This window comes from Scyliorhinus torazame, chromosome 13, assembly GCF_047496885.1.
Source record: "Scyliorhinus torazame isolate Kashiwa2021f chromosome 13, sScyTor2.1, whole genome shotgun sequence".
Taxonomy (NCBI): domain Eukaryota; kingdom Metazoa; phylum Chordata; class Chondrichthyes; order Carcharhiniformes; family Scyliorhinidae; genus Scyliorhinus; species Scyliorhinus torazame.
This window is the reverse complement of record NC_092719.1, coordinates 52,707,407-52,723,160: the sequence shown is the minus strand read 5'-3', so window position 1 is coordinate 52,723,160 and position 15,754 is coordinate 52,707,407. Positions and strand designations below refer to the sequence as shown.

Below are 15,754 nucleotides of genomic sequence, written 5' to 3'. Positions count from 1 at the left end.
TGTATTCACTGCAATCATGAAAATGCGACATTTTGTGTTTGGATTAAAATGCCTAATAATTGTTAATAATTCAGTCTGAAAAAATCCTGTAAAAACTGGGTTTCATGCACTTCTTACACCCTATAATTTGGAATTGTGCAAACAATAATATTTAATTTTATTTCTACCAGTTGGTTATTCTTCCTTTAAAAATGTACATACTTATTACTGCTGTTATTTCTTTGCAGTTAACTGTAAATGACCACTCAACAAACTGACCACTCAACAAACTGACCACTCAACAAACTGACCACTCAACAAACTGACCACTCAACAAACTGACATTAACAGTGTCACGATCACTAATTCTTTAATAAGGGTGCCCTTGTGCATTAATCAAATGAACTGTGATATCTTTTGACTTTACAAATGCTACTTCATTTTCTTTTCTATTAGTGACTTTCTGATCTCCTGTGTTTCACACTTGGAGCCAAGACCAAGATCGATAGGACAAAATTACTAAGCAGGAGAATAATTGGACTAGGAGGGGTGAGGGTAAGATGAGAGAAGAGGGTAGGGAGAGAGACGGGGATAGAGGAAATGGTGGGGGGGAAAGGAGAGATGTGAACAGGAAAGAGAAGGCAGGAAAGGGGTGGAGGGGTTTGTCTACTAACATTATAAAGGCCTATCATAGCTTAACTTCTATTGCAAGTAAGTATGAGCACTTCTAAAATTGAGAGATGTTGGGCAGCACGGTGGCGCAGTGTTTAGCACTGTTGCCTCACGGTGCCAAGGTCCCAGGTTCAGTCCCGGCTCTGGGTCACTATCTGTGTGGAGTTTGCACATTCTTCCCGTGTTTGCGTGGGTTTCGCCCCCACAACCCGAAGATGTGCAGGGTACGTGGATTGGCCACGCTAAATTGCCCCTTAATTTGAAAAAATGAATTGGGTAGTCTAAATTTATTTAAGAAAATTGAGAGATGTCATAGGGAGATTACAGAATTTTCCATTTAGTTTGATCCTTCAACCAATTCAAATAGATGTGGAAGGACTAGAAGCAGGGCCCTGATGGCAAGAATGCAACCCTATCCCAGCTGTCAGTTATACATAGGAATATGTTGGGGTTGCTTGTTCATCGTTATCTGCAGCCTGATCCTGTTGCCTAGTTAATTTGTGGTCCCGTGAGCAAATAGGAAGTTTGCCCTAATTGGCATTATTCTTTGGGCAAAATAAATCTCAATCTTTTCTCCATCATTTTTCCTCCTGAGGATTCATGCAGTGGTTTGGTTCCCAGGTGATTCCAGCCCTCTGGTGCCTAACATCACATGTAAACTTGGCTGGTCAGTGACTTGGGGGAAGCATAGGCAACTGCTGAGCCCATCATAGAAAAATAGCAACATAGAAAATAGGAACAGGAGGAGGCCATTCGGCCCTTTGCGCCTCCTCCACCATTCATTATGATCATGGCTGATCATCCAACTCAATAGCCTAATCCCGGTTTCCCCCCATATCTTTTGATTCCCCCTCCGCCCCAAGTGAATGAAATGAAAATCAGTTATTGTCACAAGTAGGCTTCAAATGAAGTTACTGTGAAAAGTCCCCAGTGCTGTATTTAACTGCTTTGTGAAAACATGCAATGTTTTAGCCTCAACACCCAGTGTCCACTTGTATGCACATTCAGCAGAGGATTCTGAAATATATATCCAGGATATTGAAGCCAAATTATAGCACACTTAATGCTAGCTGGACTGAAATTACTAGTTTGTTTTCAAATTTCTGATGTAGAGACTCACATTTTAACCATTAAATTAGATCACGTGTGTATTCCTATGTTTAACTCAAGAGACAATGGAATGTGTAGCAATTACGTAATGAACACTTTCTTTAAATTGAGTTAGGGGCCGATGCAATGGCAACCGGTCATTATGCCAGAACATCACAGCATGATGAAGAAGTTTTCCAAAATAAACCTACTGGAATAACTGAAGATAGTTGTAATAACCACTGCAAAGATGGTGAGTAAAGGGCTTTAAATCTCAATATTCCTTAATTTGTCCCTATGTTGTGTTTAATGATGAGAAATATTTCTTCAGTAAAAATTCAATTTGAACACCGTGGAATCTCATCCAATCTACTCAGGTTGCTCCTGAGGACCTGTGCACACAAATAATGAAATTACGCACTGTCAGAGCCAATTGCCAATGTTTTCCTTTCGAATTGTAACAATTTGTTCATTAAAAGACAAATCTGTATAATCAGCAGCAAGTCAGTAAGCTATCTTTGACAGTGTTACTATCAATAATTCTTTAATGTGGATGTCTGTCCACATCAATCAAATGAGCTACAGCTACCTTGTCAGTATATTATCATTATTTAAATATACAAGCATGGCTCAAATGGCAAGAATTCTACACCAGCAGAGGTGCCATTTGTACATGGGTGGAGTGAGTATGTTTTCTAAGAGCCAATTGCTCATTGTTGTAATCTATCCCTCTCCATAAAATGCTTGTTCCCTCACTCTTACCATGATGCTGAGGCAGGCATGTAATAAGAAGGTTAGAACTAAACTCCAATTGTTGTTTCAGATGAGACAGTGCATAGACATTGTAGCCAAAGGACATAAAACGATTATACACCATCAGAAAATTTAAATCTTTTTGAGCAGATCCACAATCAAGAAACATTTTTATACAGCTGTAGTTGAGAGTGCTATCGTCTTCGGATGTCTCTCCTGGTACTGTGGTCTTGGGAAAGAAGACTCTTTTTTAAGGGTACAGAAATTATTCACGAAGTCTTCTCAACCTTGCCCCTCCCTCGTCGGAGGTGTGATGATCCTCAGGTTAAAATCACCACCAAAAGGGAAAGCAGCCTATGGTCATCTGGGACTATGGTGACTTTACCTTTACCTTACAGAAATGATTGAACCACCCAGGAAGGATATTTTAATTTTTAAAATATTTATTCATTCTCCTCCTTTTTCACATTTTCTCCCAAATTTACACCCACCAACAATACACAATAAGCAGTAACAAATATGTCAATCCCCATATCAATAACAACGATCCCATCCTCCCACCAAACCCCAAACAGTAGCCGCAGGAATCACCCATAGGCACCATCAACACCCCCCCCCCCCCCCCAAACCAATGTTCGATGATATCCAGTTCTTGAAAGTGCATGATGAATAATGCCCATGAATTGTAGAACCCATCCATCCTTCCCCTCAGTTCAAACTTAACCTTCTCAAGAGTCAAGAATTCCAACAAGTCCCCCCGCCACGCCAGGGCACGGGGTGGAGAGGCTGCACTCCATCCCATCAGGATCCGCCTTCGGGCGATCATCGAGGCGAAGGCTACAACATCTGCCTCCGCACCCGTTTCCAACCCTGGCTGGTTGGAAACCAGCGAATATGGCCACCCGGGGGCCCGGGTCCAGTTTCACGTGCACCACTTTAGAAATTACCCTAAAAATCTCCTTCCAGTAATCCTCTAGCTTTGGACAGGACCAAAACACATGAACGTGATTAGCGCCCCCCCCCCCCCCCCCCCCCCGCAACGTTCACACACATCTTCTACTCCTTCAAAGAATCGGCTCATCCTCGCCCTCGTGAGGTGTGCTCTGTATACCACCTTCAGCTGTATCAGCCCCAACCTCGCACACGAGGTGGAGGCATTCACTCTCCGGAGCACCTCACACCAGAACCCCTCCTCCATATCCTCTCCCAACTCTTCCTCCCACTTTGCTTTGATCCCTTCCAGTGGTGCCTTCTCCTCTTCCAAAATAGCTCCCTAAACCACTGACACTACCCCCTTCTCCACTCCCCCTGTCGTCAGCACCTCCTTCAGCAATGTGGAGGCCGGCTCCTCCGGGAAGTTCTGTGTCTCCTTTCTGGCAAAATCTCGAACCTGCATGTATCTAAACATTTCCCCCTGCTCCAGCCCATACTTCGCTTCCAGCTCCTTCAATCCTGCAAACCGACCCCTAAGAAACAAATCATAGAACATAGAACAATACAGCGCAGTACAGGCCCTTCGGCCCACGATGTTGCACCGAAACAAAAGCCATCTAACCTACACTATGCCATTATCATTTTGACAAATCTTTCAGTGTCTTAATCCCCTTCTCCTCCCATATCCGAAAATTTCCATCCCACCTCCCTGGCTCAAATCTGTGGTTCCCCCGAATCAGCATTTCCCTTGACCCTGCACCCAACCCAAAGTGTTGGCGAAACTGCCTCCAAATTCTCAATGAAGCTATTATTACCGGACTCCCTGAGTACTTCCCCGGGGCTAGCGGGAGCGGCACTGTTGCTAGTACTTTCAATCCCGACCCCCTGCACAAACACCCAGGAAGGAAATTTGATGAGCAGATTTTTCTTGCTGAAATCTGCTCTTGAAGAATTCTGATGCAAGAACAGAGTGTCACGAACAACAAGAATCCCCCCGTGTTTCAGTATTACTGCTCGTTGCGTTCGGGGAAAGGCTACAACTTCTCAGGTGCAGGCTAAATCAGGCTATTAAAGAATACTAATCTTTATTATTGTCACAAGTAGGCTTACATTAACACTGTAATGAGGTTACTGTGAAAACCCCCTAGTCGCCACACTATGGTGCATGTTCGGGTACACTGAGGGAGAATTTGGAAAGTCCAATTCACCTAACAAGCACGTCTTTCGGGACACCTGGAGGAAACCCACGCAGTCACGGGGAGAACGTGCAGACTCCGCACAGACAGTGACCCAAGCTTGGAATCGAACCTGGGACCCTGGCACTATGAAGCAGCGGTGCTAACCACTGTGCTACCATGCCGCCCGAACATGTTTATGCCTTGCTCCATTAGACCCTTTGACAGGAGTTTGATTAATGGATCAGGATGTGCAATCACAATGGGACTCACTGATTAGTTTACTGCATTGGAATAGTTTATTTAATACATTTTAATTAATGTTAGACCTCTGTGATAGCGTAATTTACTTACTATTATTATTATTCGTTATAAGTAACAGTTGAATGAATGAGCAATGTACCCGAGATGAATTTCTGTATGGACAGTAAAGTGAAATTGAATTGAATTGAGAAGTGTGCAACATAGGCAAGAAAATCCCAGTGGAACAGTTATGCTGAAAACTATTCTTCAGATCAAATACTGGCAAGAATCTTCGAGGTGATGGGCAATCTGAGAGATGGCAATAGCTTCCAAAGCTTCAGCGAGGAATGTAGTTGGGTAGTTTAAAGAGCGGGAGAGATCACATTTGTTGGGAGAAAGATGAAAGTGAGGAAGTTTTCAAGGAGGAAATGCATCCCTTAATTGAGCAACGGTAAGAATTGAGAGCTGCCAAAGATGGAACAATGTTTTAATGCTGTGACATGCTATGGAAGGCAGGAATTTCCAGCCCCAACATTGGCGGGCATTATCAAAGGCGGGACACGAAAATTTGGAGAGCCGTTAAAAGTCAACATGGCCATGCCCGCCGGTGGGGGGGTGGGGGACAGAAAATCCTGGAAAAGCATTTTCATTTATGCCGTTGTCATGTTAGCGAAATTTGTGCGAGTTGCTACTAAAATGAAATGTTGAAATCAATTATCATTGCCATTCTGCCTCTAACTGCCCATTTGTCCTCCCTGTGCAGCTGTGAAACTCTTACAGGCAGCTGACACGAAGAAAGACCAAACGTTCTTCCTGAGTCAGATCTCACAGCACGCCTTGCGACACACCATCTTTCCTCTTGGTGCGTTGAGGAAAAATGTTGTAAAGGAATTGGCAGCTGAGGCAGGATTTCACCATGTGTTAAAAAGAAAAGAAGTAAGACATTCGTTAGTCGCTATTTTGTTTGTGAACCGTGAACATTGAACACAATTACTTTTGGACAAGTCATCGATTCTGTTGTTAAATACTTGCTATAGGGTGATATTTATCTTTGCTTCTTGCAGAGTATGGGAATCTGTTTTATAGGTGAAAGAAATTTTGAAAACTTTATTCTTGAGGTAAGTGTGCAGTTTGTTAAAAAAAAAAATCAGTCTTTTTTTTAAATTGGGACCATCCGTGTTAGGAATTATAATTGTTTTCACTTGCTGTCTGTGTTTATATATCTTTTTGGCGAAATATTTATATTGAAATTCTAATAATTTTTATACAATGTTTACAAAAAACAAACAATAACACAATCCCCCCACAACAATGTAAGCTAAACCCCCTATCCCATCCCTCTAACAGCTAACAGTGACCAACTAAGGTAAAACCTTTCCAACGACCCTCTCATGGTGCAAAAACTCAGTCACATCACCCAGCCCTGCCAAGGTGCTTGGCAGTGTAGTCGACCTCCAGCTCAAGAGAATCCACCTCCTTGCCACGAGCGAGGCAAAGGCCAGAACATCTGCCCCCGTCCGGAGGTTCGGCACATCTGAAACCCCAGAAATCACCACCAGTGGGCAAGGCTCCAACTCAATGTTCTGGATTGCCAACATGGTATCAAAAAAGACCTCCAGAGGCCCACCAGCTTTGAGCACGACCATAATATGTGCGCCGGGCCCTCGAACAACGACTGCATCTATCCTCCACTCTGTCGGAAAACCGGCTCATTCTAGCCTTCATGAGGTGTGCTCGAAACACCACTTTTAGCTGAATGAGATTCCGCCTCGCACCTGTGTTTATATCTAATTCACAATCTTGATTCTTGATCTAAAGTTCTGCTCTCCCGTTACTATGGCTTAGAATTTACTGTTGCCAATATCGGTGAATGAACATTCTGTGTCTTCATACAGCACTCTGCTTAAATTAAACTGATCGAGGCCCTGTTACGTTTCCAGATATATAATGTCATATAAATGTGCCAAGTGTCCTCCCAGTAACATCAGCAACAGTCATTTATAGATTAGTCAACACTTTGATATTTTCTTTGCTCATTTCAGTCATCCTGGTTTAGGTAAAAGTCCTAACATGATGCTGTGAACTTGTGCATTGTTGAAATAAAATTCAAAATACCCAAGCTTATTTTAGCTAGGGCCTGTAAACATATAGGTGGAAGAGACATTGATGGAATTTTCCACCCCCGCTCGCCGCCAGGACCTGGGCCTTTTAGCTGGGCTGCTGAATCTCTCATGGCAGGAGTTCCACCACGACAGGGCCGGAAAATCCTAAATATCAATTCCATTAGCTTGGGCTAGATTCATAGGAACAATAGACCTAGGAGCGGGAGTAGGCCATTTGCTGCCCCCCCGCCATAACCCTTGGCCCCCTTAGCTACCAGGAATCCATCTAACTCTGCCTTGAATAAATTCAATGACCTAGCATCCACTGCCTTCTGGGAAAGAATAGGACTGAAGGCCAATGCCCTCTTTACTGAATGTTTTGGAAATCCAAATGCATTTGCTTTGTTGAGTTTTGGCAAGATACTTGTAAAGAAGTTACTTGATCTTAATTCTGAACATTCAAAGTAATTTCATTCATAAAACGTTTTGTAGTATCTAGAACCACGACCTGGAAACTTTGTTTCTATAGAAGATGGAAAAGTTATGGGGACGCACAAAGGTAATTACAATGTTTAAGAAAATTAGTACAAAAATTATGCCAAGTTGCTCGACAAACTTAAACATCTTAACGATTCTGTAGAACACTGTAGATAATCTAGACCCTTTATTAATATAGTCTGTTGTCTTCCATTTCAGATCATTTTACTCACTTTCCAAGCAGCTGTATGGTTAGTTTGGTCTAAACAAGACTTGGCAAATTAAAGATATTACAGAATTCTTGTTCTTTGCTGCTTCAGGCAGCAGCATCTGTTTTTCTCAACAACCTAAATTTGGCCAGCCTCCATTTGGGTGTGTGCTCAGCACTACCCAATTTTCCTGTGTTAGCTGCACCAAGGCAATCCAATAACTCAGGCACAAGACCAAGAAAATCCTGCCCTGTACTTATAGAGCAGTGTGTTGGAACATGAGCACAATGCAATATATAGGTTTGGGTCACCTATCACAAAGGAAAAATCTAATAGGAGTCAAGTAATAACCGCTCACTATCAACCCTCAAATGGCAACATCAGAAGTGCTCTGAAAAAGCACGAGTTTTAATTTGGAAGAAAAATGTACAGGCTCCTGCGGCGTAATGTAAAATAGGACATGCAGCTATTTTGTGGATCTTATTCCAAAATAGTGCTCCTGGCAATAATGGGATATGGGGCAATCTCAATTAAATATTCAATATAAATCTCATATTGGTAGACAGGAGTTGGATATCTAATGAACTAAAATTGTTTAAAATCACTGAAGCTTTAGTTATGCTAGCTAGCTCCTTTAAAAGACAAGTTGCTTTCCCAGTAAATACCCCTCAGTACATTTCACGGTACTTGCTACATTGTGGTAATCACATTGGTTTGAAATTGTGGGCAACTGGACTGTGGATTTGTAAATGCAATGCTTAATATAGAACCGCTCGGGGGCTTGGTGGGGGGTGCGTGGCGTTCTGTCAAGTTCAACTACTTTCCTTTAGCATTTGTGTCTCAATAAATCATTTTTTAATATTTATTTTAATTTTATTCTGCACTTTGCCAGACAAAATCTGGTAAACAATCATCCAAGTAAAACTTTTCATTGAATTAACTTCTACACATGGTTGTTGATTTGATGGGCGGCTGTCAGCTCCCCATTTTCTTTTGTAAATGTTTTTCTAAACTTTCAAAATCAAACTCAGAAAAACGTACCCGTTAAATATATTTAAACCTGGGGCAGCAGGGTGGCGCAGTGGGTTAGCCCTGCTGCCGCACGGCACCGAGGTCCCAGGTTCGATCCCGGCTCTGGGTCACTGTCTGTGTGTAGTTTGCACATTCTCCCCGTGTTTGCGTGGGTTTCGCCCCCACAACCCAAAGATGTGCAGGCTAGGTGGATTGGTCACGCTAAATTGCCCCTTAATTGGAAAAAATGAATTGGGTACTCTAAATTTAAAAAAAAAATATATATATATATTTAAACCTCTAGAGTGCGTCTTGCTGCATTTAGCTGTTGTCTGCTTTGCAAGTTGTTGAACCGGTTGAGGTGCAACTTAAATTTTGAGCGTAATGATCAAAAACTTTATAACAGTGACATGAATATTGAGATTACAGCACAGAAGTTATACTCATGTACAAGTTAACATTTTTATAATGGGAAGTGGAATTAAGGCTGTCATTATTTCACATTGAAGGATTAAAGAATTGTAATATTATCTCAACATTTACATTCCATAGTAGACTAGATAGGTAACATAGTCAAAATGTCTTCTGAACTAGTCATCAATGATATGTTGTAAAATGTTTGCAAAACAACCAAGATATGGTTATATGCATTTACAATTCAATTTATTCTCTCCATGGTTTTAGGTTGGTTCCTGTTCACTTTGGGGCAACGAGCCAGGATAGGTGGTCAAAGAGATGCCTGGTTTGTAGTAGATAAAGAGATAAATACGGGGGATGTGTTTGTGGTGAGTGTTGTGGAACTCATGGAAAAGTTAGAAACACAAAGTTTACTGAATAGATATCTACATTGGACATTTCATCACAATGAACTTCGATATGCACTATTAAATTCAAACTAGTAGAAAATGAGATATCTGGACCTGCATTTATTGTTGACACAAATGGATTATGTTGCTGTCCTCTATGCAACTAACCAGTTATCAACACTGGAATCAACTTTGTTACATTTTTGAAGTTCATTTTCATGGATACAGGTGTCACTGACAAGTCCAGCATTTGTTTCCCATCCCTAGCTTCCCTTGAGAAGGTGCTGGTGAGCCACCTTTTTGAAATGCTGCAGTCCATGTGGTGAGGTCTCACCATACCATTAGGTAAGAAGTTCCAAGGTTTTGACACAGCATTGATGAAGGAATAGTGATACATTTCCATGTCGCAATGGTGTGTTTGCCCGAAAACTTGGAGATGACGGTATTCCCCTGAACTAAACTTCTCCTTCTAGGGGGTAGATATCATGGGTTTGGAGGTGCTGTTGAAGAAGTCTTTTAGGCTAAATTCAGGCTCCTTGGACATAATTCCCCTCTGCCGAGGAGATTTTTAGTATGGAGATGACTACTCATTTTGTCAGCGGTAGCGTTTCAAGTTGATTAGTGCAGTAAAAATTCTACTGAAATTTCCACAGTTACAAAATTGCAGAAAGCTGAATGATCATAGTGATCAACTTGTACAGTCTCACTCTATCAATTCCCTTTATCACTGTCAAAGCGTCAATTAAATGACATTGGAACTTCTTGCTTTCCAAAGAAAAATCTCGTAATTTAAATTTCATTCCAATAAGTTGACCAGAACTGAACAGTTAGAAGCAATAGAACTGGCAAGAGTAGAAGAGACCCGAGAGTCAGCTGCGAGAGAAATACAAGCATCACTTGTTAAGCATCTGGTTAATATCAAAGCCTCAATGAAGCAAGATATTTACAGTAAGAAGCACATGTAACTCCGGTTTCTCCCATTTCTGCTTTGCGTGTCTCTTCTCCTTCCAGCTTTCCTTTAAGTTGTGTCCCAAGCTTCCCCACTGCTGCTGCTTCTCTTACTCCGCCATTGTTCCTGGTGGTTCCTGGTTCTACTGCTGTAACCTCAGGAACCTGAACACTCTGCCCCCATCTGTTCATAATAGTCGGGCTATGGGCTGGATGCTCCAGGTCTCCATTTCCTTTCTGGTTCTAGTAATTACAATCTCTGCTTTAGTTCCGGTTGTCTGCACCGTCTCTTCCTCATAAGCTACTTAAGCTTTCAAGTGTCATTTTCCAAACTTATGCTGTTGTCTAAAATGTATAATTATTCCTATTATGCCTTTCCTAGGACATAGCTTTGTGCAGGCCAATTGGTAATATGCTGTAGAATCTATACTGACACTTTTACAGTAGGGCAGGAGGAACGGATTACTTCTTGTCTTCAAACCAATACTCATGATGCTCAGCAATTTAGAAGCTTTGTGCAGGCCACTTGGTAATATGCTGTAGAATCTATACTGACACTTTTACAGTAGGGCAGGAGAGACGGATTACTTCTTGTCTTCAAATCAATACTCATGATGCTCAGCAATTTGAACATGTTTGGACAAAGTTTTTGTACATTTCTAGACATCTGCCAGTGATGTATTGTATTAATTCAGCTCTCAAGACTGTCAGCTTTCACAGCTATTTTTGCTTTTCCACTAAAACTTTTAGCTTTTGTTGACACTTTTCTGGAAGGTGGGGTGAATAGGGTGGGGTTGCTTATTTGATAGAAATATTATACATGTTTGAACACAATACTTACTTTTTAATGTGTTTCTGATAGTTGATTTAACAAATGATTGCCAGTGTGTTAGCTAAATATTGAGGCCGGCGCGGTGGTTAGCATTGCTCTGTCACGGAGCCGAGGACCTGGGTTCGATCACGGCACCAGGTCACTGCCCATGTGGAGTTTGCACATTCTCCCCGTGTCTGCGTGGGATCCCCCCACACACCCCAAAGATGTGGAGGGTAGGTGGATTGGTCACACTAAATTGCCCCTTAATTGGGGAAAAAATGAATTAGGTACATTAATTTTTTTTTTAAATGTTAGTTAAATATTTCATGACACATTGTATTGTCAAATTTCCTCTGCTACCCTTTTACCTGCATCTTCAACACTGTGGCTTGTGTGAGTCTGTCTTCCCAAGTGTAGGAATATGCATAATGAAAAACCATATATGTTGTCTGTCAGGCGCCAGGAACCACTCATCCAGCTTTGTACAGGAATTCACTCCAAATTGATCCAGTCCATTGGATTGCTCAGGATGCACCACTAGAACTGCTCAGAGACAGAGTGATGCAGTGTAGCTTTCGCTTCCAGCACCAGATGCCACTTGGTAAGAAATGGTCAGCTTAGCTTGTATGCATCTGGACTGAATTGGTGGTCCTTCAGTACATGAAAACAGCAACCATTTTAGTCATCTCCGAAGTAACTGTTAAGTGTTTGTATGGAACAAAAAAACATGCATTATTTAATATCAGTTTAACCACTTTTTCCCTACATGTTCTAAGATGTGGTGCCAGTAACAGTAAAACACTTCACTTTGTTGAACAATTTCCTGACTGACTGTACATCAGCTGACAAGGAGACACTGATATGATCAATATTGAACTGAGTTTGTTGTATGAATGGGTAATCCTTTTGAACTAGCTATGAAGATTAAGCAATTCCAAGCCACTGTAAAATGGTTTAAAGTTTTCTTCAACTGTCATCAATAATTTAATTGCTCTGTTTTGAGTGCTATCTTTGTAACTGCTCGAAGTGAGATGGTGTGCGAGTTTACTGTTGAATTATGTGCAGTGCTGGAGATTAATGATTTTTAAGAACAGCCTGAGATTGCCCAAACCTGTTTTTCTTGGTGGTGATATTATTGCTTTTTTAAAAATAAATTTAGAGTGCCTAATTATTATTTTTTTGGTGATATTATTGCTGATGGAGGGAAGACTTTTAATCTGTAAATTCAGATTGAGTTTGACCTCGGGTTGAAAGGCAATGTTTATTCTAAGCCAATACAGCCATTGACCAATTTAAAGACTATAAATGATGCAAAACTTCAAATTGAGACACTCGACCTAACAAGGAAGCTGCGCAGAAGGAAAATCTTCACATTAGAAAAAGCATTTTCTTTCATCTTTGTTATAGTTTTACTTTGCTAATTATCTTGTCAATACTTTTTCTTGAGAACATAAGAAATAAGAGTAGGCCACACAGCCCCCTCAAGTCCAGCCTGATTTGCACCAAGAACATGACTGACAGGGCAGCACGGTGGCACAGTGGTTAGCACTGCTGCCTCACAGCTCCAAGGACCCGGGTTTGATCCTGGGTCACTGTTCGTGTGGAGTTTGAACATTCCCCCGTGTTGTGTGGGTTTCACCCCCACAATCCAAACATGTGCAAGACTGGCCATGCTAAATTGCCCCTTAATTGGAAAAAAAGATTTGGGTACTCTAAATTTATATTTGAAAAAAGTACATGGCTGATCTTCAACTTCAACTACACTTTTGGAACTGACCCCCGTATCCTCTGACAGCTTCGACAAGAGTTATTCGGACTCAACATTTAGCTCCATTCTCTCTCTCCCCAGATGCTGTCAGACCTGCTGAGATTGTCCAGAATTTTCTGTTTTTGTTCCGTACCCTTAGAATCCGCATATGACAATTTCTTTCTCATCTGATGAATGTCAACATCAAGTTTTCCTGTACTTTTTTCTTTCAGTGCTGTGTCAGTTAATCTTCAATCCGGATGATACAGTTTGGGTGACTCTTGCTAACCCAGTTAGAGCAGCAACACCGGGTCAAGTGAGTTCTATCATATTCTTCCATATCAAAATATAAATCTAATAGAGTTTAGATAAATGAAATGGGCAATGGCTAAGGGGTATAAATCTGCCACATGGGTACGCTGGTGAAACTAGTTCTTTGGAATTGAAGGGACGAGAATACATTTGTTTTGGAGAAACATTGATTTTCTTCCATAGGAAGTAGACTATTGAGTTGGACCATCAGGCATGATCGTGATGAATGGCGGAGCAGGCTCAAAGGGCCAAATGGCCATCTCCTGCTCCTATCTTCCATGTTTCTATCTGGACTACTGTCCCTAAGGAATCTTGGAGGCGATGCAGCACAAGTTCATCAGAATGATACAGGGATTAAATTCTGAGGAGCGGTTGTACAGATTAGATTTATATTCCCGCAAATATGAAAGATTAGGGATGATCGAATTAAGGTGTATGTGATGATTATAATGATAATTAGGGTAGATAGAGTGAAACTCCTCAAGGGGCTGAGAACCCGGATTCGATCCCCGCCCCGGGTCACTGACCGTGTGGAGTTTGCACGTTCTCCCTTTATCGGCGTGGGTCTCACCCCCACAAAGATGTTCAGGGTAGGTGGATTGGCCATTGCCCCTTAATTGGAAAAAAAAGAGTCAAACGGCGGGAGGAATTAATCTATAAAGTGTTTGCATCTGGAACAAATGTTACAAATCCAATTTCGAGATAAAGCAAAGCAATGTTTTGTAATATTAGAATAAGTGAAGTAATTCAAGATAAAAGTTAATTAATTTATCCAACATGCATTGGGCATTCATATGCTAATAATTCAGCCATGATGTGGAGATGCCGGTGTTGGACTGGGGTGAGCACAGTAAAAAGTCTTACAACACCAGGTTAAAGTCCAACAGGTTTGTTTCGATGTCACGGCATCTCCACATCATGGCTACCATCGACACCGCAAACTGCCGGCTCAAAGTGGAGAGGATCTCCAGGAAGATCGCGCATATAGACACTGACATTAAGTTTCTACAACGATGCAAGAAAGCAGACAAGATCCCAAAAGGGCTACAGATCACAAACCCACTCAAGTCGACACAATTCACATCTCTTTAACCTGGGGTTACCCCACCTCTGGATCTGTAAAGATTTAATCACCTGCTAATGCTCGCATTCCAAGCATTGTCTGGCATCTTTGAATCTGTCTATATATATGTTTTTGGAACATACCTCTTCATTCATATGAGGAAAGAGCAGCGGTCCGAAAGCTAGTGACATCGAAACAAACCTGTTGGACTTTAACCTGGTGTTGTAAGACTTCTTACTGTGCTCACCCCAGTCCAACGCCGGCATCTCCACATCTTGAATTCTTACGATCAATATTTTTTCTGGTCTCTTAACTCCTAACATCTTAGTCTTTCTGTCCAAATTCCCTGGTTATCTGAACTGTATCTTGTTCCTTAGGATGTTTGCAACTCCTTTTGTCCTTCCAGCTACTCCTGGCAGAGTTGAGAGCTGTTCATTCCTCAGTGACCTGGTCCAACTGCTCTCAAATTACCCAACTAAAACTTAAAAGCTTTTTACTTTACAAGGACCTCCAGTTGCAAAGCAATGCCCACATGCTTATTATCCCTTTTATTTACTTTTCACACATAGTCTTCCCTAAGCCAATAGGAACACAGTTGGAACTTAACCAATCCCCCACACATACATACAAACACCTTTGCCCAGCATGAATCTAATTATGGGTTTTTACCCTTCCAGGCACAGAAACATTAAATTAAATATACTTAAAACTATACCTTATTTCTAATATTTACCAATACAAATATATCCCTTACAACTACTTTTGTTTTCCTAACACAAAAGTTATCCCTGATATCCTGGCCAATGTTTACCCCTAAATAGCACCACCAAAACAGGTTACTTGGTCATTATCTCTGTGTTGTTTGTGACACCTTTCTGCACATAATTTGTTGCTACATTACAATACTGACCATACTTCGAAAGGTGTTATATAAAGGATTATCTCTTTATCTTTAAAAATTTGCTAAACGTGGTTATTTTTCAGTTAAATGAGATCATGGCTGGAATTCTCCAGTCATCGGGATTCACATTTCCCGCTGGCAGCACATCCCCGCCAGTGGGTTTTGCGGCAGCATGGGAGTGATTTCAATGGGAAATCCCATTGACAAACAGCAGGAGGATAGAATCCTGCCACCAGTGAATGGCATGCGGCCGAGGAACACACACGGCTGGGGGACCGGGGCATCCCGCCCCATGGATTTTAGTTGAAGCTTTCAATGGAATTTGTTTTATTGTGACTAAGTCACTGAGGTGACTAAATGTTGGTACTCTCCAATTGAAAACAACAGTACTGTGTGTTCAGGCCAAAAATCATTTTTTGCCCAAGGCCAGCCCACTTGCTAGTCAGACTGAAGCAGGATGTAGTAACAAATTAAATTTGATTCCATTTTATAATCATTATACTCTTCATTTAACCATGGT

The 15,754-nt window shown here is 41.5% G+C and overlaps 2 protein-coding genes across 2 annotated transcripts in view; one reads left to right on the top strand and one right to left on the bottom strand.

Moving 5' to 3' along the window:
- Nucleotides 1-15,754, bottom strand: part of srr (serine racemase) — an 87,208-nt gene that overhangs the window by 61,953 nt on the left and 9,501 nt on the right. The gene's annotated exons all lie outside the window — the stretch shown is intronic.
- LOC140388012 (mitochondrial tRNA-specific 2-thiouridylase 1-like) overlaps nt 1-15,754 on the top strand; it is a 59,955-nt gene that overhangs the window by 43,339 nt on the left and 862 nt on the right. Inside the window, 7 exon segments of the mRNA XM_072471484.1 lie at nt 1,877-1,993; nt 5,608-5,780; nt 5,909-5,962; nt 7,439-7,505; nt 9,328-9,428; nt 11,668-11,812; nt 13,192-13,274. Coding sequence (XP_072327585.1) covers nt 1,877-1,993; nt 5,608-5,780; nt 5,909-5,962; nt 7,439-7,505; nt 9,328-9,428; nt 11,668-11,812; nt 13,192-13,274 — 740 coding nt within the window.